The 23,841-nt window shown below is 51.0% G+C and overlaps 2 protein-coding genes across 7 annotated transcripts in view; both read left to right on the plus strand.

Moving 5' to 3' along the window:
• The window catches only part of Mknk1 (MAPK interacting serine/threonine kinase 1), a 49,898-nt gene extending 37,249 nt beyond the window's left edge, over positions 1–12,649 (plus strand). For 4 of the 5 annotated variants that reach the window (XM_046469218.1, XM_046469219.2, XM_058570784.1 and 1 more), the window contains 5 exons: positions 6,076–6,171; positions 7,792–7,986; positions 8,596–8,760; positions 10,041–10,084; positions 11,251–12,649. In XM_046469218.1, the coding sequence (XP_046325174.1) occupies positions 6,076–6,171; positions 7,792–7,986; positions 8,596–8,760; positions 10,041–10,084; positions 11,251–11,497 (747 nt within the window). In that variant the 3' untranslated portion in view covers positions 11,498–12,649. The remainder of the gene's footprint in view (positions 1–6,075; positions 6,172–7,791; positions 7,987–8,595; positions 8,761–10,040; positions 10,085–11,250) is intronic. The other variant, XM_058570785.1, reaches the window with a different exon arrangement.
• Positions 12,650–17,878: 5,229 nt separating this feature from the next.
• On the plus strand, positions 17,879–23,545 carry Kncn (kinocilin). 2 transcript variants are annotated; one of them, XM_046469223.2, is made up of 4 exons: positions 17,879–18,821; positions 19,865–19,933; positions 20,542–20,643; positions 21,507–23,545. In XM_046469223.2, the coding sequence occupies exons 1-4, from the start codon at positions 18,671–18,673 to the stop codon at positions 21,584–21,586; spliced, it is 402 nt and encodes a 133-aa protein (XP_046325179.1). In that variant the 5' UTR covers positions 17,879–18,670; the 3' UTR covers positions 21,587–23,545. The 2 variants fall into 2 exon arrangements, 1 of the variants encoding a protein (XP_046325179.1); XR_009224287.1 differs by lacking the exons at positions 17,879–18,821; positions 21,507–23,545 and having other exon boundaries at positions 19,141–19,933; positions 20,569–20,644.
• Positions 23,546–23,841: the final 296 nt, after the last annotated feature.

Consider the following 23,841-nt stretch of genomic DNA (forward strand, 5'->3'; position numbering starts at 1 on the left):
TTTTAGTTTTGTCAATTTTTTCAATTGTTTCTTTTGTTTCGATTTCATTAATTTCAGCTCTGATTTTAATTATTTCTTGCCTTCTACTTCTTTTGCTGTTGTTTTGCTCTTCTTTTTCAAGGATTTTGAGATGAAGTATGAGATCATTTATTTGTTGGTTTTTTCTTTTTTTAAGGAATGAACTCCAAGCAATGAATTTTCCTCTTAGAACTGCTTTCAATGTGTCCCATAGATTCCGATATGTTGTATCTGTGTTTTCATTTATCTCTAAGAATTTTTTAATTTCCTCCTTGATGTCTTCTATAACCCATTGATCATTCAGTAACCTATTGTTCATTCTCCAAGTGATGTATGCTTTTTCCTTCCTTCTTTTATCGTTGATTTTCAGTTTCATTCCATTATGATCAGATAAGATGCATGGTATTATCTCTACTCCTTTATATTGTCTAAGAGTTGCCCTGTGACATAATATATGATCTATTTTTGAGAAGGATCCATGTGCTGCTGAGAAAAAAGTGTAACTGCTTGATGTTGGGTGGTATACTCTATATATGTCAATTAGGTCTAGGTTATTAATTGTGTTATTGAGTTCTATAGTTTCCTTATTCAACTTTTGTTTGGAAGATCTGTCCAGTGGCGAGAGAGGTGTGTTGAAGTCTCCCATGATTATGGTATGGTGGTCTATTAGACTCTTGAACTTGAGAAGAGTTTGTTTGGCGAACATAGCTGCACCGTTGTTTGGGGCATAAATATTTATGATTGTTATGTCTTGTTGGTGTATGGTTCCCTTAAGCAGTATGTAGTGTCCCTCTTTATCCCTCTTGATTAACTTTGGCTTGAAATCTATTTTGTTTGATATGAGTATGGACACTCCTGCTTGTTTCCGAAGTCCATATGAGTGATATGATTTTTCCCAACCTTTCGCCTTCAGCCTATGTATGTCTTTTCCTATCAAATGCGTCTCCTGTAGGCAGCATATTGTCGGGTCTTGTTTTGTGATCCATTCTACTAGCCTGTGTCTCTTAATTGGTGAGTTTAAGCCATTAACATGTAGGGTTATTATTGAGATATGGGTTGTTCTTCCAGCCATATTTGTTTATTTCTGTTACTAAACATGGTTTGTTTTCCTCTTTGATTATTTTCCCCCCTTTACTGTCCTATCTCCCACTGTTGGTTTTCATTGTTATTTTCCATTTCCTCTTCCTGTAATGTTTTGGCGAGGATGTTTTGAAGAGATGGTTTTCTAGCTGCGAATTCTTTAAACTTTTGTTTATCGTGGAAGGTTTTAATTTCATCTTCCATCCTGAAGCTTAATTTCGCTGGATACACAATTCTTGGTTGGAACCCATTTTCTTTTAGTGTTTGAAATATGTTATTCCAGGATCTTCTACCTTTCAGAGTCTGTGTTGAAAGATCAGCTGTTATCCTGATTGGCTTACCCCTAAATGTAATCTGCTTCCTTTCTCTTGTAGCTTTTAAAATTCTCTCCTTATTCTGTATGTTGGGCATCTTCATTATAATGTGTCTAGGTGTGGATCTCTTATGATTTTGCACATTCGGCGTCCTGTAGGCTTCTAGGATTTGGGATTCTGTCTCATTCTTCAAGTCTGGAAAGTTTTCTCGTATTATTTCATTGAATAGACTGCTCATTCCTTTGGTTTGGAGCTCTGTACCTTCCTGTATCCCAATGACTCTTAAGTTTGGTCTCTTAATGTTATCCCATATTTCTTGGATGTTCTGCTCATGGTTTCTTAACAGTCTTGCTGAGCTGTCTATGTTCTTTTCCAGTTGAAATACTTTGTCTTCATTGTCTGATGTTCTATCTTCTAAGTGTTCTACTCTGCTGGTAGTATTCTCCATTGAGTTTTTAAGTTGGTTTATTGCTTCCTGCATTTCTAGGATTTCTGTTTGTTTGTTTTTTATAACCTCTATCTCCCTGTATAGTTGATCCTTTGCTTCCTGGATGTGTTTGCGGAATTCGTTGTCGAAGTGATCTTTCATTGTCTGATTTTGCTGTTTAATGTCTTCCTTGATACTCCAGATCGTCTGAAGCATGTATATCCTGAATTCTTTATCTGACATTCCATCTGCTGTAGCTGTTACCTCTTCTAAAGTTGCGTTGACCTGCATTGCTTGTGGTCCTTTCTTTCCTTGTCTTTTCATACTGCTTGCGTATCTTTGCTGCAGGCGCGGGCGGCGGCTCTGCTCTCTCCTTATTCCAATTGGGGTGTCGTGGCTACCATGCCAGCAGGTCACTGGGCCTGTTCTGGGCGCTGGCGGCGGCTCTGTTCTGCCCCTACTCCAATTGGGGTGACGAGTGTACCACGCCGGCAGGCCACCGGGCCTGATCCGCCAGTCGGTTGCAGGTTTGCCTACCCTGCAGGCGTGGGCGGCGGCTCTACTCTGCCCCTACTCCAAATGGGGTGACGTGTCTGTCGTACCGGCAGGCCACTGGGCCTGTCCCGCTGGTCAGTCGCAGATCTGCCCACCTTTCGGGCACGGGTGGAGGCTCTGCTCTGCCCCTACTCCAATTGGGGTGTCGTGACTACCCCGCCTGCAGGACGCTGGGCCTGTTCCTGGCACGGGCGGCGACTCTGCTCTGCCCCTACTCCAATTAGGGTGGTGTGTATACCACGCCGGCAGGCTCCTGGGCCTGATCCGCCGGTCTGTTGCAGGTCTGCCTACCTTGGAGGCGCGGGCGGCGGATCTGCCCTGCCCCTCCTACCACGCCTGCGGACCCCTGGGCCTGATCTGCAGGTTGGTCACAGGTCTGCTCACCCTGCGGGCACGGGTGGCGGTTCTGCTCCGCCCCCACTCCAATTGGGGTCACGTGGCCACCACACCGGCAGGGCCTGATCCGGGCGTGGGAGAAGGATCTGCTCTGCCCCTACTCCAGTTGGGGTGACGTGTGTACCACACTGGCAGGCCACTGGGCCTGACCCGCCAGGCTGTCACAGGTCTGTTTACCTTGCAAGCGCGAACGGTGGCTCTGCCCTTCCCCTCCTACCACGACCATGTACCACTGGGTCGTGGGTCTGCCCACCTTGCGGGTGCGGGTGGCGGCTCCGCTCCGCCCCCTCTCCAATTGGGGTCATGCGGTCACCACGCTGGCAAGCCGCTGGGCCTGCTCCGGGCGCTGGCGGCGGCCCGGCTCCTCCCCTCTGGCTCGATGACAAATTGAGGAGACTCGGGTGTCTGTGCCTCACCCCCCCCACCAGGAGACCAACTGTTTCTGTCGCCGCTGGTATTGATGAAGTTCTCTCCTCCGCCGCTTTCTGATGACATCAGATCTCTGCCATGTTGGTATCCTATGCGAATGGCAGCATTTCGTTCCCCTTGCCGGGCAACCAAAGCAACGGGTGAGTCCTGACCGGCCCTCAGCAGGACCCGGACCAAGAAGCAGTTTCCGTGGGCTCCTAGCCCCGGGCCAGGGAAGTTCCGGGAGCCGGAACTCGGCCGCTTAGTGCTTGGTGTATGCTCTGATAGGAGCAGGGTCCAAGAAGCAGCCTCTGCAGGCTCCGCAGGCTCCGCAGCCCTGGGCTAGGGCAGTTCCGGGAGCCGGAACTCGGCCGCCCCGCGCTCGGTGTTCGCTCCGATAAGATCAGGTTCTAAGAAGCACCCAGGCACTGAACCCTAGCAATCTGTCTGCAAGCCGCAGGCGAATGGCAGCCTGAAATTACCTGTTCTATGGCTGAATGAGCTGCAGTCAGTCGAAAACAGGGATGGTGACGTCAGCTTTCCAACATGGTGGCTGCTGGCCTCCTCTGTGGTCTGACCGGTGTGGAGAACCGAGATGGACCGCTTCCTTCCCCCGTCTCGAACCCAGAATTCAGCCCTGAGTACGGTGCTTGCACGGCTGGCAGAAACTGCAGCGCTGTATCCCTGCGTCGCTATCTCCTCGTTTCCCAGCGCGCGCTGCAGACTCTAGCCGCGGGGTGATTTGCTGAATAAGCAGTGTTACCCTCCGTGCGACAAACCTCTCGCGTTTGAGTCCCCGTAGCCGATCCTCGTGCGATGGAAATCCTTCCTCCAGGTTCCGGAGCACCTCACTATTGCTGGAAATTCCTAACAAGATAGCCTTTAGCCATCCTGACTTGTCATACTCCCACACAGTGAAGCAGCACACGGGGGCAATGCACTCCCCTCGCCGCCATCTTCCCTCCGTCTCGACTATAATTTTTGTAATGGAAAAATAACAAAAGGGGGCTGGAGTTGAGGCTCAGTGGTAGAGCACTTGCCTGGCATGTGTGAGGACCTGGGTTCGATCCTCAGCACCGCATATAAATAAATAAAATAAAATAAAATAAGATCCATTTAAAGAAAAATAACAGGGGTTGGTGAGGACTTGGAGAAATCACAGAATTCTTGTACATTATTGGTGAAAATGTTAGATGTGGATTTCCTCAATTAGCTGAACATTGAAAGCCATATGAGTCAGGTATGGTGGTGCACACCAGTAATCTCAGCTCCTGGGGGGCTGAGGTGGGAGGATTGCAAGTTCTAGGCCAATCTAAGCAACTAAGACCCTGTCTCAAAATTTTAAATAAGGGCTGAGAAAGTAGCTCAGTGGTACAGCATCCCTGAGGTCAATCTCCAGTGCCAAAAAAAAAAAAAGAAAAGAAAAGAAAAAAATATACCATATAACCCAAGAATTCAAGGCAGAGACTTAATCAGATACTTGTATACTGATATGCATTACAGTGTTATTCACAGTTGCCACAAGGTGAAAACAGCCCATGTATCCATCAACAGATGAATGGATAAACAAAAAGTGGTGTATACATACAGTGGAACATTATTTAGCCTCAAATCAGAGTGAAGTTCTGATACATCCTACTACATGGACAAACATTGAAAACATTATGCTAATTGGAAGAAGCCAGGCACACAAGGACAGATACTGTATGCTTCCACTTACATGAAATCTCTGAAATAGGAAAGTTAATAAAGGCACAAAGCAGGTTAGAAGTCAGGTGCACACTTTTAATCCCAGCACTTGGGGGGCTGAGGCAGGAAGATCACAAGTTCGAGACCAAACTGGACAACTTGACTCAAAAAAGGGCTGGGGTTGTAACTTGGTGGCAGAGCACCTCTGGGTTCAATCCCTAGTATTGGGGAAAAAAAGAAAAGAATCACTTGGGATTGGGATGAGCAGAAATGGGAAGTTAATGCTAGAGTAGAGTTTCTAGGAAGGTTTTAGAAACAGATGGTGATGGTGACACAACATAGATGTAATTAATGCCACTGAGTTATACGTTTAAGAATGGCTAAAATAACATGTTTTTATTTCACCACAATTTTTTTTTTAAAAAAAGACTAAGTGAAAAAGAAAAGAGAGAATGAAAGAAAGAGGCAGGCAAAAAGGGATGTGAGGAAGGAGAGAAAAAGTTGAGAGCCTTGTGCGGGCTTCTCGGCAGGTGCGTTCACCAGCGATTTCACCTCGCCCCCTGTGCGGTCCTCCTCCTGCACTGTCAGGCCATCTATCGTGTGCTGTAGACACAGGTCACCCTCTTGTCCCAGGTACAGTATCAGCTTCTGGTGCAGCTGGCTGCTGAGTTGATGCCACCATGGTGACCATGCATCATACTTTTCCCAGGACTTTATGTGCTTAACTGAGAAAGACCACGCAAGCAAGCCAGGACAGGTCAGCCACCCTAAGCCACCTAAGATGGACAAGGGTTTTACTCCAAGCTCTTCTGACCTCCACTGAGTGGGCTTCAAGGGGACTGTCTTTAGAGATACATGAACTTCTCTGGCTTCTCTCCTGCTACCTATGCCATTGTTTGCCAGCAAGAGTTCCTTTTTATTATTCTGAGTTCATGGCCATCTCACATCATAGAGATCATTCATTTTTGGGGGGAAATAAGAAGGGAGCATGGGGAAGAGCACATCTTGGACAAAACCCTAAGGTGACTGACACCTGGTTAACCCAAGCAGAGTAAATATGACCTGGTAGACAGAGCCAAGCTATAGTGCGACAGCTGTACAAGCCATGTGTCCATGTGGTCATGCTGGTCTCCTCATGCCCTCTGGCTTCTTAGATCTGTGATCTCTGGTTTCTTTTTTCCTTTGCAGGTGTCTCCGGTGAAAATCTGTGACTTTGACTTGGGCAGTGGGGTGAAACTGAACAATTCCTGCACACCCATAACCACACCAGAGCTGACCACCCCTGTACGTATGGCCGGGTGCCCTGTTCCCTTCCTGCTGGGCACTGTGCTGGTGGAGTGTGCCTGATTCAAAGTTGTGGCATCCAGAACAGAGAGCTAAAGAAGGAAAATCAAATGTCTGTAGCCTTTCCAGGCCTGATTTGTTAGCTTCCAAGCCTGCCCCCTACACAGTTGTTAATGAAACTGACATTGATTGGAGTTTTAGTTTGGGGTGGGCCCTCTCTATTAAGGTAGAAACAGGTTGTCTCTATAAACACAGGCTCTGACTCTTGTCCCAGGTGAAAACAAACACTATTCACATGTTGCACATGTAAAGTGAATGGCTCCAAGTTCCATTCTCTCTGCTGAAGTCAGCAAATCCCTCTTGTGGTGGAGGATGGGAGCAGTCTTCCCCTCCCCCCTCACCCCCATGGAAGAAAGCCAATAGCCTCTGTGGCGGGAACTGTGAGGTTCCAGGCCATATGCATGTAGGATTGTTTGGCCGAATTATCCGGTTGCTTCTCCCACTTCACATTTTATGCCCAGATGGAAGCTGCTTCTTCCTAAGACATATCTTGTACATGTTTGATGCACTATAATTAGGATGACTCTTTTGAGACTTGCATGCTTCATAAGTGAATTTTCCTAATAGCCTTTTTTTATAAGACATGCCTTTAAATATGCCTATATCATTCTTATGCTAAGCAACATTATTAGTAATGTTTCTGTATTAGCTTTTAACACACGGGGCTACCTTGTTCTCAAAGTCATTAACGCTAATTGCCAATAACAAAGAAAATATCCTTTCTCAAGTGCACTTACCATCTTCTAATCAAATTAGTTTTGTGGGATGGGAGTGGGGGCTACTTCTCAGTGAGCCTGAAATAACGAAGTGGGGAGCAAAAAGAATGTTTTATTTTTCTCAGCAGTTTCTACGCAAGGGTGGGAGGGAGGAGTCCTGGATCCTCGTCCTGGGTCGGCCACTGCTGAGCTCCTTGACCTATCCTGGGCCTTGCCTTTCCCATCTATAAATGGGAGGGGCAAGGAAATTGAACTTGTCATCAGACTAGCTTTGATGATCTCTTAATTCTAAATCCTTATGCTTCCTTGCTTCCAGTTACCTGGGAAACTGGACAAGAATCACTTTAAGAAATCCTTGCTGGATGGAGCCATAGATCTCCCTTCCTGCATTTAAATGGAGAATTGAGGCAGGGAGAGGCTCCTGGGAGTTTTTGGCCAAGGTCTTTGCCCACTGGAGAGGAACCAAAAAAGATAAGAAGTAGGCTTGGATCTGGTCATGTGGACCACAGGGCAGTGTGGCTCAGTTTAAGCTTCTCTGAATGCCTTGATGATACCAACTGAGCCTTGACTTTCCTGACAAGCTCCTGCTGTCACTCCATCCTTCCATCCTCTTTTTTTTTTTTTATTGTTTTTAGTTGTCAATGGACCTGTATTTTAAAAATTTATTTATATGTGATGCTGAGATTCGAACCCAGTGCCTCACACATGCTAGGCAAGTGCTCTACCATGGAGCCCAACCCCAGCCCTTCCATCCTCGTACTCAAGTTACTTCGACATTTTGCCATCCTCTCTCCCTAAAACTCTCTTCTCTGCCATCTCCCTCTCCCCAACCTGGTCCTCACAGTGCGGCTCTGCAGAGTACATGGCCCCTGAGGTGGTGGAGGTCTTCAGAGACGAGGCCACTTTCTATGACAAGCGCTGTGACCTATGGAGCCTTGGCGTGGTCCTCTATATCATGCTGAGTGGCTACCCGCCCTTTGTAGGTCACTGTGGGACTGACTGTGGCTGGGACCGGGGAGAAGTGTGCAGGGTTTGCCAGGTGAGTGTAACCAGGGCCACAGCATATGCCCACCTGGGGCTCAGTAGGCTGAGATTGTTCCTGATCTGGAAGGGGTTCATAGTGCCCTTCTGTCAGGGCAGCCAGGGGGTGAAATAGTCAGGCATTCAGCCCAACTAGGAGTTCGGGGGGTTTGCTGGAGACATCATACCTGAGCAGACTCTGAAAGGACGAGTCTTGCCCATGGGAAGAAGGTCAAGAAATATGAGAAGGAAGACCAGGACAGGCAAAGCCCTGAAGCAGCCACCGGGAGGAGTACGAGGTTAATGAAGGTGGGAGAGGAGACCTGGGAGGTCACCCGGGCCCAGTTCACAGAGCACTCTCTGAAGGGCTGAGAATTGGGGCTTTGTTATACAGGTGATATTCCCCACTCGTCATACCTCTAGCCATCTCAGTGGCTGAGGGCATTCCGTATTGTTTGGTGATTTAGGGGAGAGTGGGGGTCTAGGAAGAGGCCCTGTCTGTGGCATCCCCCAGCCATGAGCAGCAGCTGCCGCTGAGGTCAGTTAGAGCCAAGATGATGGACTCTGTGAGCCACCCATCCTGCCCATGCCCTGGCCCTGTGGCCTCAGGAGGAATCTTCTTTCCTAGAACAAGCTATTTGAGAGCATCCAGGAAGGCAAATATGAGTTTCCTGACAAAGACTGGGCTCACATCTCCAGTGAGGCAAAAGACCTCATCTCCAAGCTTCTGGTTCGAGATGCAAAGCAGAGACTCAGTGCCGCCCAAGTTCTGCAACACCCATGGGTGCAAGGGGTGAGTGACTCCAGGGCAGGGTGGTATGTCACCTCTCCAGGCCATGGCACACAGCAGCTTGGCCATGAAGAAGCTCTCATGCCAGCTAGTGAAGACCCCCAGCCCGAATGATTGCCCCCAGCTGAAATGAGGTGGTATAGCAGCTTCAGTAGCTTCAGTGCACAGTGAACCCACTCCTCCTTACCTGCCAGCCCAGCCCCTAACACAGCATAGACTTGGCTCTAACCTTGGCCATAGACTAAATCCCCATACAGCCCTCTGGGGGAATAGGCCATGCCTCCCACTATTGACAGAAGCACCCAGACCAGAAGCAACTTGATATTGTCATTCAGGGCCTGCAGTACCATCCTCTTGTACAAAAACACCACTGGCTGAGAAGCAAGACCTTGCTGCCCTGAAGCTTGTGTGGCTGCCCTAAAGACTGTATGCTTCTCCTCATGGCCTGGGGCTCTGGGGGCTGGGGCTGGGAAGGCAAATGGTGTTTTCCCTATGCTCAGGATTCACGTCTTCACTAGAAAGCATTTTTTAAAAATCCTCCTTGGTTAGTCACAATACCTGACTTCCACTCTGAGGAGTCTGTCAAACCCTCTTGCTAGTTACTGTGTCTCATTGATCTACCAGGCCCTAGCTGGCCTCAGTCACCCTGCCAGTGGAAAGAGGCAAGTGTTGCCTGCTCATGTCACAGATGAAGATCAATCCAAGAGTGGCTCAGGGCCTAATTTCCAGCCACCCAAGAGTGAACCCCTACGGGGCTGGGGCTATAGCTCAGTTGGTAGAGTGTCTGCCTTGCATGCACAAGGCCCTGGGTTCGATCCCCAGCCCACACACACACACACACACAAAAGAGTGAACACCTACCATGTGCTAGAGAGGAGCCCAACCTGTCCTCATGGTCTAGTGGAGAAAGGGACAGTGTGAGGAATACTTGGGAAAAGTGCTAGAGGCACAAAGGGACAAGACCCCACCTCTGCTGGGACTAAGACGGGGAGGTATTGGGCAACAGGGACTGCTTCAGGGGGGAAATGACCCTTGAGCCAGGTCTCAGAGGACAGTGAAGACTTTGCCAGGGGAAGAAGGCTGTCCTTGCAGAGGCGGCTGTGACTTCAGAGTGCACCCTTTTGTTCTCTCCTCTGAAGGTCTGGCCCTGCACTTAAGCAGTGACAAGTCCCTGTGCTGGGCTGAGAGCCTGTAGTTACCTGCCCACTCTGTGCTGGCTTGGGTGGGACACCTCTTGGAAAGAGGGAGCAGTGCTTACCCACAATCTGTCCTTCCCATTCTAGCAAGCTCCAGAAAAGGGACTCCCCACGCCGCAAGTCCTCCAGAGGTAAATGCTCCCACACACCCAGTGCCCTTCTCTCCTCCACCTGGACTTTACTTCAAGCCCTCAGCCATGCTGGGATGGAAGTGGGGGATAGGAAACCCATCCCCAGGCTCAGGTGCTCTTCTCAGTCCCCTCCTCTCTCCCTCTCCCTCCATTATAGAGCTGTCTCTCTCTGCACTTCTTTCACCTAGATTGCTTCATTTGTCCCCTAGCACCTTTAAGTCCCTCTTTGCTTTGTTTGCAGGAAAAATCCTGTTCTGCATACCCACTTGAACCTAACCGGAAGTCACTGTTCACAGTCCACAGACAGATCTGATCTGTGGGTTATTTCTACCAGGTGTCCTTTTGCTCTTGATAAAAGTAGCAGAAGTGAGGGGCATTGCAAGGCAGAGGGACCGGCTGTCACATATACTACTAGACAGTAGTGATAATGGCTTCCATGTCAAACAGCCCAGGTCTACCATGCACAGTAACCATGGGCTGTTTGACTGTACAACCTTTGAACAACTAGATATATTCCCAGTGAGCTCTACCCCAGCAGGCAGGGACTAAGCTATGTGGGAAACCCTTCAGGTAGCCACTCTCATGGCCAATTTTTAGGAGTTACACAGGGAGGTATTCCCCTGCATGGGCTCGATTCACTTGCCCCAAGATGCTGTTGCCCAGCTAGGTCCCTCCCTGTTTCTGTGGAGTTGTCTCCAGATGCCTTCAGGTGCTAAACCTCATGAGGGTCCCCTTTAAATGATTTATTCAACAACCCAAAGTGCCCATCACAGGCTCGCCCTGAGCTGGGTTGTGGGAAAACACATCAAGAGGCAGTCCCTACTCCAGGAACCCCTGACCTTCCAGGGAGAGGGATGGGTGGCTTTAGTTCACTGTGTGTGGCCCTGCCTCCAGAAGAGCTGTGTGCAGAGAGGCTCAGAGCAGGGAATGTTGAGGGTTGAGGCATTTGCTCTGACCATCCAGTCCCAGGGCTATTTGAGGCTCAAAGTCCATTCTAGCCTCAGTCAAACCCAGGAGAGAACTGCTCGAGAGAGTCGCCCTGCAGTTCAGAAAAATCTGACAGGAGTACGAAACCCAGTGTGGAGTAGGCATGTTGCAGAGCTGACCTGGCTAACCCCAGGTCCTGTTCCCCTCTTCTCTTTCTCTCCCCCAACCCCACCCCACAGGAACAGCAGCACTATGGACCTGACCCTCTTTGCAGCTGAGGCCATTGCCCTTAACCGCCAGCTGTCTCAGCATGAGGAGAATGAACTGGCCGAAGAGCCACAGGTGCTGGTGGAGGGCCTCTGCTCCATGAAACTCTCTCCTCCCTCCAAGTCTCGCCTGGCCCGCCGGCGGGCCCTGGCCCATGCTGGCCGCAGTGGAGACACAGGACTGTGCCCAACAACCTGCCCAACAACCACAGGACTCTGAACAGTTCCAGCCACACCTCATAGGCCTTGACCTGCCCAGGTATTGCCCCTGGAAACCCGTGAGGCCAGTGTCTGCAGAGCAGGCAGAGAGGCCTGTTTTGGGGCTCCAATCAGGCTTTTTCCACTTACAAAGGCCCTGCAGGGCCCCCCCAATGCCCCCCTCCCCATTTCCCCAGAGTCCTTGAGGAAAAAGCTTTTTCCAAAGGGGTTGTCTTTGAAAAGGAAAGCAATCACTTGTCACTTTGCATAATCGCCTGCAGCTGGGACATCTCTGCTGGACTCCACCTGCTCACCAGCCTGCAGACCCCAGATCCAGCCTGCTCTGTGACTGGGCTGTGCTGCTGGGGCTGCAGCCTGCAGGGAACCAGCTTGGAGAAGGAAGCCGAAGCTCAGTTGACAGAGGCTGCCAACACACTTGACTCTCCCCCTCTGCACTGCCACCCTCCTCTGGCAGTCCTTCACCTTCCTCTGTCCTCCGGACGTCCTCTTTGCCTGTCTTCTCCCTTGGCTGAGCAAAGCCACCCCCTCAATTCAGGAAGGGCAGAGAGAGCCTTCCTCTTTCAGGAGGCCAGATCAGTCTTCCAGTGTGCAGCGCGGAGAAGCACATAATCTTTCTTTGCCGTGACCGAAATGTGTTCCTCATTTATCATCCTCTTCCTTGTTTGTGATTGCTGCTAAAGTCAGTATTATTTCATTTTTTAAAATGGGATTTTTAACCATGCTGTTCCAGTCCACATGGAACTTTAAACTCTCACTGCAAGCCCAGGGATTTTCTAGAGTGGGATGTCCGTGGACTTGGGTTTTAATCAGTTGTGTCCTATGGTTCTAACTGGTTTTAAGCTGTTACTAGGATGAGCACCTTAGAGATAGTATCAGTGTCTTCTGCTGCTGTATCCCCCGGGTCATGTATGAAGCATGGCACAGATTTGGGGCAGTTAGACGGAGCTCTGTGCCTAGGTGAGAATGGCAGGCCACCCGCTGCCCTGGTCTGCACCATGTGGTGCCTGATGCCCGGGAGCATGAAGATGCAGCCAGTGTCAGATAAGCTTTTGAGTTACATAAATAGGTTGCATATGTCAGATGTCTACACAACACCACGACTATGATGCTATCACACATTGTGCTTGTTTTAATAAAACTATTTTAAATTTGAGCTGTGGCCCGCTTGGTGGTTCTTTCTTCCCCTGCATCAGTCATGCAGACCTGAGAAGGCAGAGCTTCTGCACTGAGGCTGAGCCCAACCAGATGGGCAGAAGGCGCTCTTGTCAGGACCCCCAAATATAACACTATGTTTGACCTGAAAAATAAGAGGAAAGAGACATTGCTTTCCTTTTCTTTAGATGAGGAAATGAGATTCATCAAATGCCTATCCGTCACTTTGACTGGGACCCAGAGATGAGTCAGAAGCTGTCAGTACTCCTTAGAGCCTCCCCTCAGCGAGGGCGAGGCAGTGTCCACAGCCATCACACTAGCAGATCTCAAAAGGAACTTTAGTAGATGTCCCTGAACCCACCCCACCCACGGGAACAAATTGCCTTAGCATTGCTGAGCCTTTGTTGAGGACCTGTTTGTCCCCGACGGCCTGTCCTGCCAGGGCTGGCAACACAGAAAAACAGTGCCTCCCGCCCACAGTTTTCGTGTACACCATGCAGAGGGCTTTTCATGTAATAATTCCAGGGCCACACTAGGAAAGACTTTGTAGGTCCCCAAGGAGGTGACAAGAGGGAGGTCTGAGTGTCAGGGCAGTAGACTGGATGCTGATGACAGCTCTCTTCCCTCGGGACAGCAAAGAGGGAGAGAGGATTCCCTAGTCTCTCTTCAGGGCCAGGCTACCAGCTGTCCCACACCATCTGCACACAGTTGATGACATACTTTGTGGTTGGTCTTCCCTTTGCAATAACCCTTACCACCCTCATGTCCCTTCTTCATCAACCAGAAGTGAGGTCACCTGGGAAATCAGACCTGCAGAATCTGAGCCTCTTGGTCCGGCAGTTCCCAGCCCCTGGAACCCTGACTCAAGCCCCAGCCAGTCAGTTCTACAGGTTGACTCAACAAGAAAGTGACTCAAGGGACTTCCAGAGCTGGGCACTCCCACCTGCCTCCCTGCTCTAGTCCACACTGCCCTAGTCCACGCTGCCCTAGTCCACGCCGCCCCGCCTGCCCATGGATCTGCATCATTACTACCATGCCCACTTTGGCTTTGCTAACATTATTATGCACTTTCTAAGTTAACAGTGCTTTCTAACAAGTTTAAAAGCATTATTTAATAGTCCTAAGAGGTAGGTACATTATTTTTACCCCACTTAACATGAAAAATCAAGAAAAGGAAGAATGAACTAGTTTTTCCAGGACTGTATAGCAGGAATGGTAGACCCAAAATCCCTTCCAGAAAGGCTTTGGACTCAGGGTCTTGCTGCCAGGGTTCAAATCCCAGCTCAGCTTCTTACTATCTGGGGCCTTGGGCAGTTTCTCAGTTTCTGAGAGTCTGGCTGTTTTCAGCTACAGATGTAGGTCTCAGTGCTTAGTTCCTGATGCTGCTGTGGACATTACAAAGTAGTAGTAAGTGTCAAGAGAGGTTCTCAATACACATTGTAGGTCCCCCATAAATACCAGTGATGGTTTTAGTTCTTTTTTTTTTTTACATACATGACAATAGTGGAATGCATTACATTCAACACACACAAAGATAGAACTACAAATATATGTATGAAGATATAGTTCTATCTTTTTGTGTCTCCTAGAGCAGACATTTCAACCCATGGTCCCAGTGATAGGACCCACTTCCTTCAGCTCAGGGAGCCCTCTTCAGAATGGCTTGTATGTTGTGAAGATCCCTCTGAGGCTTTCAAGATGAGACAAGCCTCTGGCCCCCTATGGGATCCTTCTGCTGATGGTCTTCTCTGCCCCGGGGGCTGAAGTCCCTATCCCGAAGGGGCAGCTATTGGGCCAGGGAAAAACCAACAGAATGCCAAAGGAGCCTGGGAAGTCCTGCTGTGCTGCACTGAGGCAGATATGGCAACTGTAGTAAGGGAGGCTCTGGAGTAGCAGAGCCCCTCCCAGGCATGGGGCATGCTATGGCGGAAACCAATTTCCCTACTCTAGGGCTCACTCTGGGCTGGGCCTTGGAGAAGAGAGCTGGTCCCAGCCTTTTGGAGTGTCTTAGACCTCGGGCCTCTTTCCACAAATCCAGTAAGCGGGCCTTGACTCCAGCCCCAGTCCTGATTCAACTGGACCTTGAGAACTTCTTTCTGAGGGCATCTGCCCATAGGAAAGAACTTCTGTGCCTCCATGTGTCACCTGCCTGAGCTCTGGGGGCCCCTCCTGCCTCCTGGCCCACTGTCCCTTACCAAACCCAGCTCCATAATCAGCAGTGCCTTGGTCCCACGCCAAGTGCTCCAGCTGCTGCAGGTCTGGAGGGGGCTGAGAGTAAGGTCCCCCCAGGGCTGACATGCTTGTTGCCATGGTAGCAGTTGCCTTGGAATCCGCTTCCCATACTTCAGCTTCTGAATGGTCCAGGAAAGCTGCCTGTCCCCCCAGGGACCAGTGAATTAATCACACTCTTTTCCAGGGTTCTCAGCCCTCAAGGAAGATAAACAGAACCAAACCAAGCTGGGGCCTATTTGCCCACTCTTCCTCCCCACCCTCACCCCACACTGGGCCTTGGCGCTTCTGAGAAAGCAAGAGCACAGGCAGACCCCCTCCAGCCCCTGCCTCGCCAGAAGACACAGAGATCTTGAGGTGGAACCTAGCAACATGCCATGGCCTAACCTCACCCTGAGTTCCGTGGCTCCAGGAGGACACATGGGGCTTGGGTTCTGGATGTCCCTGGGCTCTCGCCCATCTCAGCATTGCCCCTTGAACTCATTTACCTATTACTACAAGCACATCACCCAGGGACAATTTCCTTTTTCAGGAATTACATAATCCATATTGAGAAAAGAATTGGCAAGCCTCCCCATCTACATTGGTAACTGGTTCAGGAACCCTTAATGATGTTCTCTTGTCGAGGGGAGAATGCATTTCCTGACTGGTTCGTTTGACCACAGTGTCTCCCTCTGATGGAGGGTGCTACGGTTTGGATATTGTTTGAGTGTGTTCTCCAAAGGTTCATGAGTCAAAAGCTTGGTCCTCCATGTGTCAGTGTTAAGAGGTGACAGAACCCTTAAGAAATGGGGCCTGTGCATAGTAATTAGTTCACTGGGGGTGCTGCCCTCAGAAGGGACTGATACTGGTCTTGTGAGAGTGGGTTGTTATAAAAGAGTAAGCCTGGCCTCTCCCTGCTCTCTGGTTTCTTGTCTCACCAGGTGATCTCACACTCTCACACATGTTCCTACCACTGTGATGCCATCCCACATGAGGTCCTCACCATGAATGGGGCCACCCAATCTTGGACTTCCAGCCTCCAGAACTGTGAGCTAAATAAACCACTTTGCTTTATAAATTTGCCAGCCTTGGGTATGAAAATGGACTAATACAATGGGTTTGCTAATTCCTCCTACCTCAAGTAAAACAATATGGAAATTTAGGACTTCTCCACTAAGCAAGAATCTGGGCACACAGGTTCTATTGAGGACTCTGGGGCAACTCTTCTGCCTCACTATGTCTCAGTTTCCCAATTCATTCCATAATGGATCTGGAATGGCTTTATGGTTTGATGAACCTATAACTGAAAATGGCTTCCTAAGTCTTTCCTCCTCCCTTGACTCTTTCTGGGCTATGAGAGATTTAGAATGTCAAAGAACTCTTAAATTTGAATTTGGTTTTCAGTGTTTCAAGGTCAGAATGTTGTGGCATCTGAAACTTGCAATGCCTGGCCCTAGCCTCTGCACCCCCAGATGAGGCCATCCTTCAGTGGATGAGGTGCAGTGGCTGGCCTAGATGCCCAGTGTACGGCAGAAAGCATGGCCTCAGGGGTTCTGTCTTGCTGATGTGGGAGAGCCTCCCTCCTTAGACCACAGAGGGGCCAGTGCAGGCCCTGCCTGGCCCAGAGTGGTGCAAACACTTAAGGGGAGTGGGGGCTGGGGCACTGTGGAGGGAGCTCAGATTCCCAGAGCATGGCCTCTTGGGAACATTTTTCATGGACACTTATTTTGGCAGCTCCTCCTGAAACTAGTCAGTGGGGGATCAATACATGTGACAGAGACATGAGCTGTCATTTGTTGCCTAATTAGAGGAATAATCAGACCTCGGCCTGGAAGGAGGCACAGGGGATGTTAGCAGGGCAGCCATGGCTGGTGAACACCTGGCTCAAGGGGCTTCCTCTTTATGGGAGCCTGATGGCCCACCCATGATTTGCAGTCACTCTCCAGCTGCCTGGCAGTGTCACCCACTCCACTCCAAAGAAAGATTGTTGGTAGAGTCGGAGGTTAACTGGCTCTCAGAGTCCTTTTCTCTTGGTAGACCCAAGGTGGTCACATAGGCACAAGCCCTCCCCCTGAACTCTGTCCTATGTCCAGATGCCAAACCCAGGTCCCTCTAGCCATGGCGTTCTGTGGACCTCACTTCTGAGCTTGCCCTTGATGGTTCACCCTGTAGACAGAACAAAGACAGAGAGCAGGCCCCTGAGGTGGGGCTCTGGGACAGTGGTGGGCAGCCCACTGACCAGGTTTGGTCAGCAAGGTTGCACGAAGTGGGGTCAACTGTGCAGGTCCCACTGGACAAGGAGGGGTTTTCCAGACGGCAAAGACCAGGCAGACACTCAGAGCAAGAGAGCAGGACAGGAGCGGGGACGGCGGGGAGTGGGCAGCTGTGGAGGCAGATCTTGAGCATGACCCACATTGCAGACATGATAGGGAGAGAGGGACAAAAAGAGGCCAATGGGGCTAGTGACAGGACCCTAAGCAGAATGGGTGGGACCCTGGGAACTGCCCACGTGGGGACCAGAGCCAGGCCCTATTCTGGGACGGCAGAGAATGCAATAAACAAGGAAGGCTGGACCTAGGGCTCAGCCGGATTGGGCTGGTTACTATGCTCACCCTCAGGTGGGTGGACCCTGCAAGGCAGCCAATCAGGCAGTGCGGAGGAGCTGAGGACACCGCCAGGCCCCAGCCTCTGCTCCAGTCCCACTGACATCCAACCCCCCCCAATTCATCTTCCCACCCTACCCCATACCCACCACTGCACAGATACCAGCCATTGCTCTTCCCTGTCAGCTCCCAGCTGGGAAGCTGGGGACAGATGACAGGCTCACTCTCTCATCCCACTGGCAACTAAAAAGGGGGTGGGTACCAAGAGTACCAAGGAAAAGGGGATTCTTTAAGGCCAATCCTCAACCCTGCCAAGGAGTCTAGAGGTTTTCAAGAGGGGGGAAGGGGAAGGGTGTAGGGAGGGCAGAGAGTGGACTCGGAGGGCCACCTCCCCCTCTCTTCTTCCATCCCTCTTACAGTTCCTGCCTCTTGAGCCTCCCTCGTCCAACTCTCCCTCCATGTTTCTGTCTCTGGACCTCCAAGCAGAGGCCTCAGGTGCCCCTCCAGGACAAAGGGCAGAGGACAACAGAATGAGACTTGAGCATGTGTTCAGGGAGTCTCTTCACAGCCCATGTGAAGCCACCGGCTCATTCTTCCTGCTCTGGAACCAACAGTGGAATCTGGGCTGACTGCCCACTGGGCCTCTGGGACCCAGGCAGCAGCTCACATTGCAACCTCATGAATAACCCAGCACCTCCCAGCTGCCTACATCTCAGAGGAACCCATGTCCCCAGGACCAGCCCCCACCCCTGTCTCTCATTGCTTTAAACTTTAATAGGCCCAGGTTGGGTGGCAATTGAGCAGGCTCCAGGGAGCCAGGGGAGGATGTCCTGACGGGGAGAGCTTGGACTGAGCTCTCCCAGGACTCAGATGGAGGCTGGCAGAGGAGGATCCCATGGGTCAGGCCCAACTCACTAGAACTCTGGCAGTTAATGGGGAAAGGTGGCAAGGCAGAAGTCCCAAGAGTGGCCTTCAGTTCATAAAGCCTTTAGTGGAGTAAGAGTAAGTTGGGGTATATAAGTCAACGTGTAGCTAGGGGGCCTCTGACAAGCTGTAGAATAGGGTTGCAGATGAATCTCAGGATTACCAGCCCAGACCCTTACTGCCTTGCAAACTCCCACGCTGTAGGCAGAGCTCCAACCAGTGGACAGCCAAGAGGACAGAGACCCTGCAGGACCAGCCGGAGACAGAGCCCTGGGTAGGCCTACATGGACATCCCCATCAGCAGCAGAGACTTCCACTGCCTGCAGCTGGCCTGTGTGGCCCTGGGTCTGGTGGCCGGCAGCATCATCATCGGAGTCTCTGTGTCCAAGGCTGCGGCTGCCGTGGGCGGCATCTTTCTCGGTGCTGCTGGGCTGGGTGAGCAGGAGCTAGACAGGGGTAGGGGAAAGAAATTCTGTGGGGACCAGGAGTCTGGTCAGGTGATTGAGAAATGGCGGGGAGAGGTGGTGGGGTCAGGGGGAGTTGGTGGGGGGGAATGAGAGCTAGAGGTGTGAGCAAGGCAGCCCTTAGGGGTGTAGGGAGGAGAAGGGGTTCGAGGCAGGGCTCGACCTGTTGGCAGTGAGGAGACTGGAATGAAGAGGTTGATTGTCACAATCCCTTCTGGTTGTCCCCGGCTCTGCGGCTCTGGGCCCTACTTCTTGAGTTTGTGGTGGGATTTGTCAGCCTGTTTGTGGTGGGTTGATGGGGGCTGGCAAAACAGTACGGCTCAGTTGAATAGTTTCCTTTTCTTTCCCTGTTTGTCTCAGCAGCAGCTCTGTCCACCTGTCTGTCTGGGGCAGGCCCACTGACATCTCCACAGTGATGCTGAGTACCATCTCTCATCCTCTCACCACCTTGAGCTAAAAACAGAAGCTGGAACCCTAGGCTGGGGGCTCTGGGCATTCATAGCTGCAAATTCAAGCATAGCACTTGTTCTGGGGAGAGAGTGGGAGTGGGCAGGGCAGAATCTGCTCTGCTACTACCCCTCCAGGTCTGGGTGGGGAGGAGCATGCAGAGAAGCCCCCATGGTCACTCCTGGGGGCCCAAGGGAAGGGTGAAGGAGAGTTGGTGGTGTTGGTGTCAGTCGGCCCAGTTCCAGCCAGCTGAGAAGAGAGGAAGTAACGACTCTTCACCTGGGTACAGTAGAGCCAGAGCCTGTGGCTTTCACAGCCTATGGCCCCTTCACATAGGCACAGCCCCTTCAACCCAGGCAGGGTGTTGGGGAGCAGCCCCACGCGTACTCTCACCAGCTTTCATTTACACACTCATAGTCCCAACACTGTGCACTTGGGCTCCTCCTGCACACACCCAATCACCTTCAAAAACCAGCCCCCAGGCTCACAGCCCACCCACATTTTCCCACACTTCACACTAGCCAGGCCCCCTCCCCATCCCAGAACACTCTGTGTCTCTCTTCTCAGGGCTCCTCATCTTTGCCTACCCCTTCCTGAAGGCTCGGTTCAACCTGGAGCGCATCCTGCCTACAATAGGTGAGTCCCCTCCCCCCTTCCCTGCAGACCGCTCTGCCAAGGACTGCGGAGACCCTTTGTGTATAAGTCTGTGACCAACGGGGAGGTGGAGCAAGCCCATGTGTAAGACTGCTCCTGACTGTGTTGGAGTTGCTGTGTGTGTTGTACAGGCGTCGCCATGACTACAGTGTAGCAGGCTACAGCCTGCTGCCTGTCGCAAAGGTGTCTGAACCTAAGGAGTCCATCTTCCTTGAGAGGTTTTTCTATTCCCCCAAAGCCTCCAAGATCTCTAGAAAACCACCTCACACCTGCAAGAACCCTCTGTCTCCCCTCAGGATCTCTGAATAGCCCCCACCGTGTCTCAGCAACTCACATACAGACACCCAACTCCTCAGCCCTGTGGGGCCTTACATAGCTCTGATTCTCCCTAGGACCCCCATCTCCTTAAAAAATCTGACACCTCCTTTAAAAACTCACTTCTTCCACCCTTACCCAAATCAATCCAGATTATGTGAGAGACTAAAGGAATGCAGTGGAGTAGAGAGCAGCAGGGCTGGATATTAGACAGCAGGAAGAACTTTCCTTCGGAACCTGAGCTTGATTTGAAGTGGGAATGGCTAACTAACCAGAGGAACTGGGGTGGTCTTATCCTTTAGAGAGCCTGAGAATCCACCCCAACCCAGGATCAGACCAAGGAGAGGGAAGATCTGGTACCAATGGAAATAAGGAAGGTAAGTTTCTAAAATTCTGGAGTCCATCTTTCATCTTCCCTCTCTGGCCTGGCTTTGGAGCGCAGGGAGAACCTTGAGAGGCATACAGAGCGGCCTCCCCAACCAGGGAGGCAACAGTTAGGTGTTCTTCCACGTGTCCAGTCAACCCCTTCTTGTTCCAAGGTGAGCTGATCTCTTCTTGTTGGTCCTCAGAACTTTTCTGTACTGCCCGGCCTGGACACTGGCACAGAGGACCCCTCACTGCCCCTCCCCCTCCCTAGGTCCCACACCCTAGTTTTCCCACTTTCTTCTCCATGGTGGAATCTGACTCTCAGAGCTGATACCTGAAACCGCATATCTTCCAATTCCCCTTCTCGTCCCTCCCACACTGGAAAATCCCAGGGCAGGAGTGTATCAGAGTGGCCCCAGCCTGCCGTCTATGCCACCAGGGCCAAGATGCCTTGTACTTATTCAGCAGAAGGTCCCATGCCGGATGTTGTCAAAGCAGTCTGCGTGATAACTTGTTTCGTTCTCACAAGAACCTTGTGAGGGAGCTACTCTGTGAGCTTCATTTTATATATGGGACCACTGCGGCACAGAGAGAATAGTGGCATGTCCAGGATCACACAGTCAGGAAGTGATAGAGCCAGAACTCAAGCCAGGTTAGTGCTCCGGAGCCCTGCCTTTCCCACACCAGGCTGCTGTCTTCTTGATGGGTTGTTCTGTCCTCTCTGGGCAAAACGGGGCCTCTCTCTCCCCATCTATACCAGCTCTGCCCTGGGGTCACCAGGCACTCCAATCCCAGGTCCATATGGGTTCCTCCGACCCCAACAGCTCTATGGGGATGTGTTCTCAGGTAGCTCCTGTCCTGGTCTCTCCTCCAGGAGCCCGCAGCAGCCTGTCCACTGTGACCAGGACGCTGGAGAAGCTGAAACCAGGAAGCCGTGGGACGGAGGAGGGCTAGGCAAGGGCCACCCCTGCCCTGCCCCCCACTTCCTGACTATTACCCATCTCAGAGCCCTCCTGGGTCCAACTTAGAAGATCCAAACCAAAAATGAACCAGGCTCTGGAGACGCCAGACCAGCATTTGCCTCGGACCCAGACTCTTTAGAACAGATGCCACTGGTGTCACATTGGCCCCATGGGACTCCCTTGTTTCAGCCACTTAACCTGACATTTCTCTCAGGACTGCAACTCTGCTTTGTTCCCTTTTTGATCTACTGACTGGTTTCTCTAGAATCTGGAGACTGGGTCCCTGACTACACCCAGAGATGCCTCAGGTCCTTGCTTCATCCTGACCACAGAAGCTGACCACAGGAAACACAGATTGGGAGCCCAGCTAAGCCCCTCAGCCTCCGCAGCCCGGGTAGGAGGAATGGACCCAGATTCCTTTCAGAACATCAAGCTCCTGGTCAGTTCCTCAGGGACAGGCTCTGAGCAGCAGTTAGTCAGAGGGGGCCATATCCCCTGGTCCCTAGAGGACACAGACTCACAGAAGAACAGACCCATTGAGGGCCTTGTATACTCTGCTCTAGATAAGCCTCTAGCTGTCCCTTTTCTCCCCTGTCACTGCTCCCTAAACAGGACCTATGTTTACTTCCAAGCATGGGCTCGTCTCTGGAGTGCTCCTTACTCCTTCTGCCTATGAAAACTCCCCTCCTTTAAAGGCCCAGCTCAGAGAACCAATGCTCTTCTCATCCTCTTCCATCAGCCTGTGTCCTCTCTTGACAGCTCCAGGAAGGCTCAAAGTCTTCTTTTTCACGAAATAACCATTAAGCCTACTGCCCTTTTTCTAGTCCCTAGCACAAGACAGGGCACACAGTAGGTGTTCGACAAATGTTAGTGGCTTAAATTTAATGGGAAAACAACTCCCAAGGCTTCCCTGGAGAGCCATGTCAGGGCCCCATCTACCTGGGCAAGGAGACCAAGGTGCACATGGCCAGGTAAAAGATACCATCTTCCCTCCACACCTGCACCTCTAGGCCAACAGCATTCTTTGAACTCATGTGCCCTCTGTTCTTGTTTGGGAAGCAGGAGATAAGCTAGGAACATTCTTAGAAGCCTCCTCTGATGGCCCTGTGCTTCCATAGCACCAAGGTTCCCTCCAGCACAGTGGAGGTTCTGGTTTTCAGTGGTTCTGGGCTGTTTCTCCCCCTTGAAAGTGAGAGCAGAGAGCTAAGAACACAGAAGGCACCCAGTGCATGTTGGAAAACCAAACCAAAGTGGAAGAGCCCATCTCACTACACAGATGGGAAAATTGAGGGCATACAGGAAAAGGGATTTGGGGAGTCCCCCAGGGAAAGTCATGGAGCCAGACTTTGCATCCAGGTCTTCTGTCTCTGCAGCTGAGGCTACATCCTCTATACAGGTGCAGGACTTAACTCCCTGACCACACTTGGACAACCTCCATAAAGGGGCTGACTTTCACAAATTCTGGCTAGTTGTGGAGAGTTTGTTCCCCCAGACTGAAGGAAGTCAGCTTCCTCTCTCCTTGAATTTCCCCACCTCTCCACCTCCCTTCTGCCTGCTCCCTGCATTTCTCCTTTTCTTCAACATTAACAATAACTCAGGTGCCTCCTTGATCAATGAGAAAACCCTTCTCCCTATCAATCTTCAATTCTCACTTCAGTGCCCCAAAGAGATGCCCAAGGGTGGAGATGGTCCAATTAGGGAAGGCAGAGCCTAAACTGCAGGAAGGGTGACCCCACCCCACCAGCTCCTCCCATACAGGATCTCCCCGATGTCAGCTATGGAATCCCTGATTCCTGGCAGGGCCAGGCACAGAGAGGCTCTGGGGATCAGGATGGGATAAATTAAGGAATGAACATATGAAAAGGCAAAAACTGTATTCCAGCACCATGGTGCACTCCTATAATCCCAGCTACTGAAGAAGCTGAGGTAGGAGGATCACAAGTTCAAGAGCATCCTGGGCAATTTAGGGAGACCCTATCTCAAAACTAAAATAAAAAGAGCTGGAGATGTAGCTCAGAGGTAGAATACTGTTGTGGGGATGGGGCAGGGAAGGCAAGGGTTATGTCCACTTGGGAAGAAACTGGTAAAGTTTCAAAGGACCCGTGCATCAGGATGGGGGTTCTCAAGGTCCAGCCTTGGTTCCTCTCTTTCCTCAGTTGTGGGCTTCCTGAAACCTGCTTTCCTGCAGGTGAATGTCCCCAAGTGTGTCTCCACCTGGCGTCTCCCAACCCCATCACTGCAGTGGTT

The sequence above is a fragment of the Marmota monax genome, unplaced genomic scaffold (assembly GCF_021218885.2).
Source record: "Marmota monax isolate L192 unplaced genomic scaffold, Marmota_monax_Labrador192_F-V1.1 WCK01_AAM20220418_F8-fsc00008, whole genome shotgun sequence".
NCBI classification, from domain to species: domain Eukaryota; kingdom Metazoa; phylum Chordata; class Mammalia; order Rodentia; family Sciuridae; genus Marmota; species Marmota monax.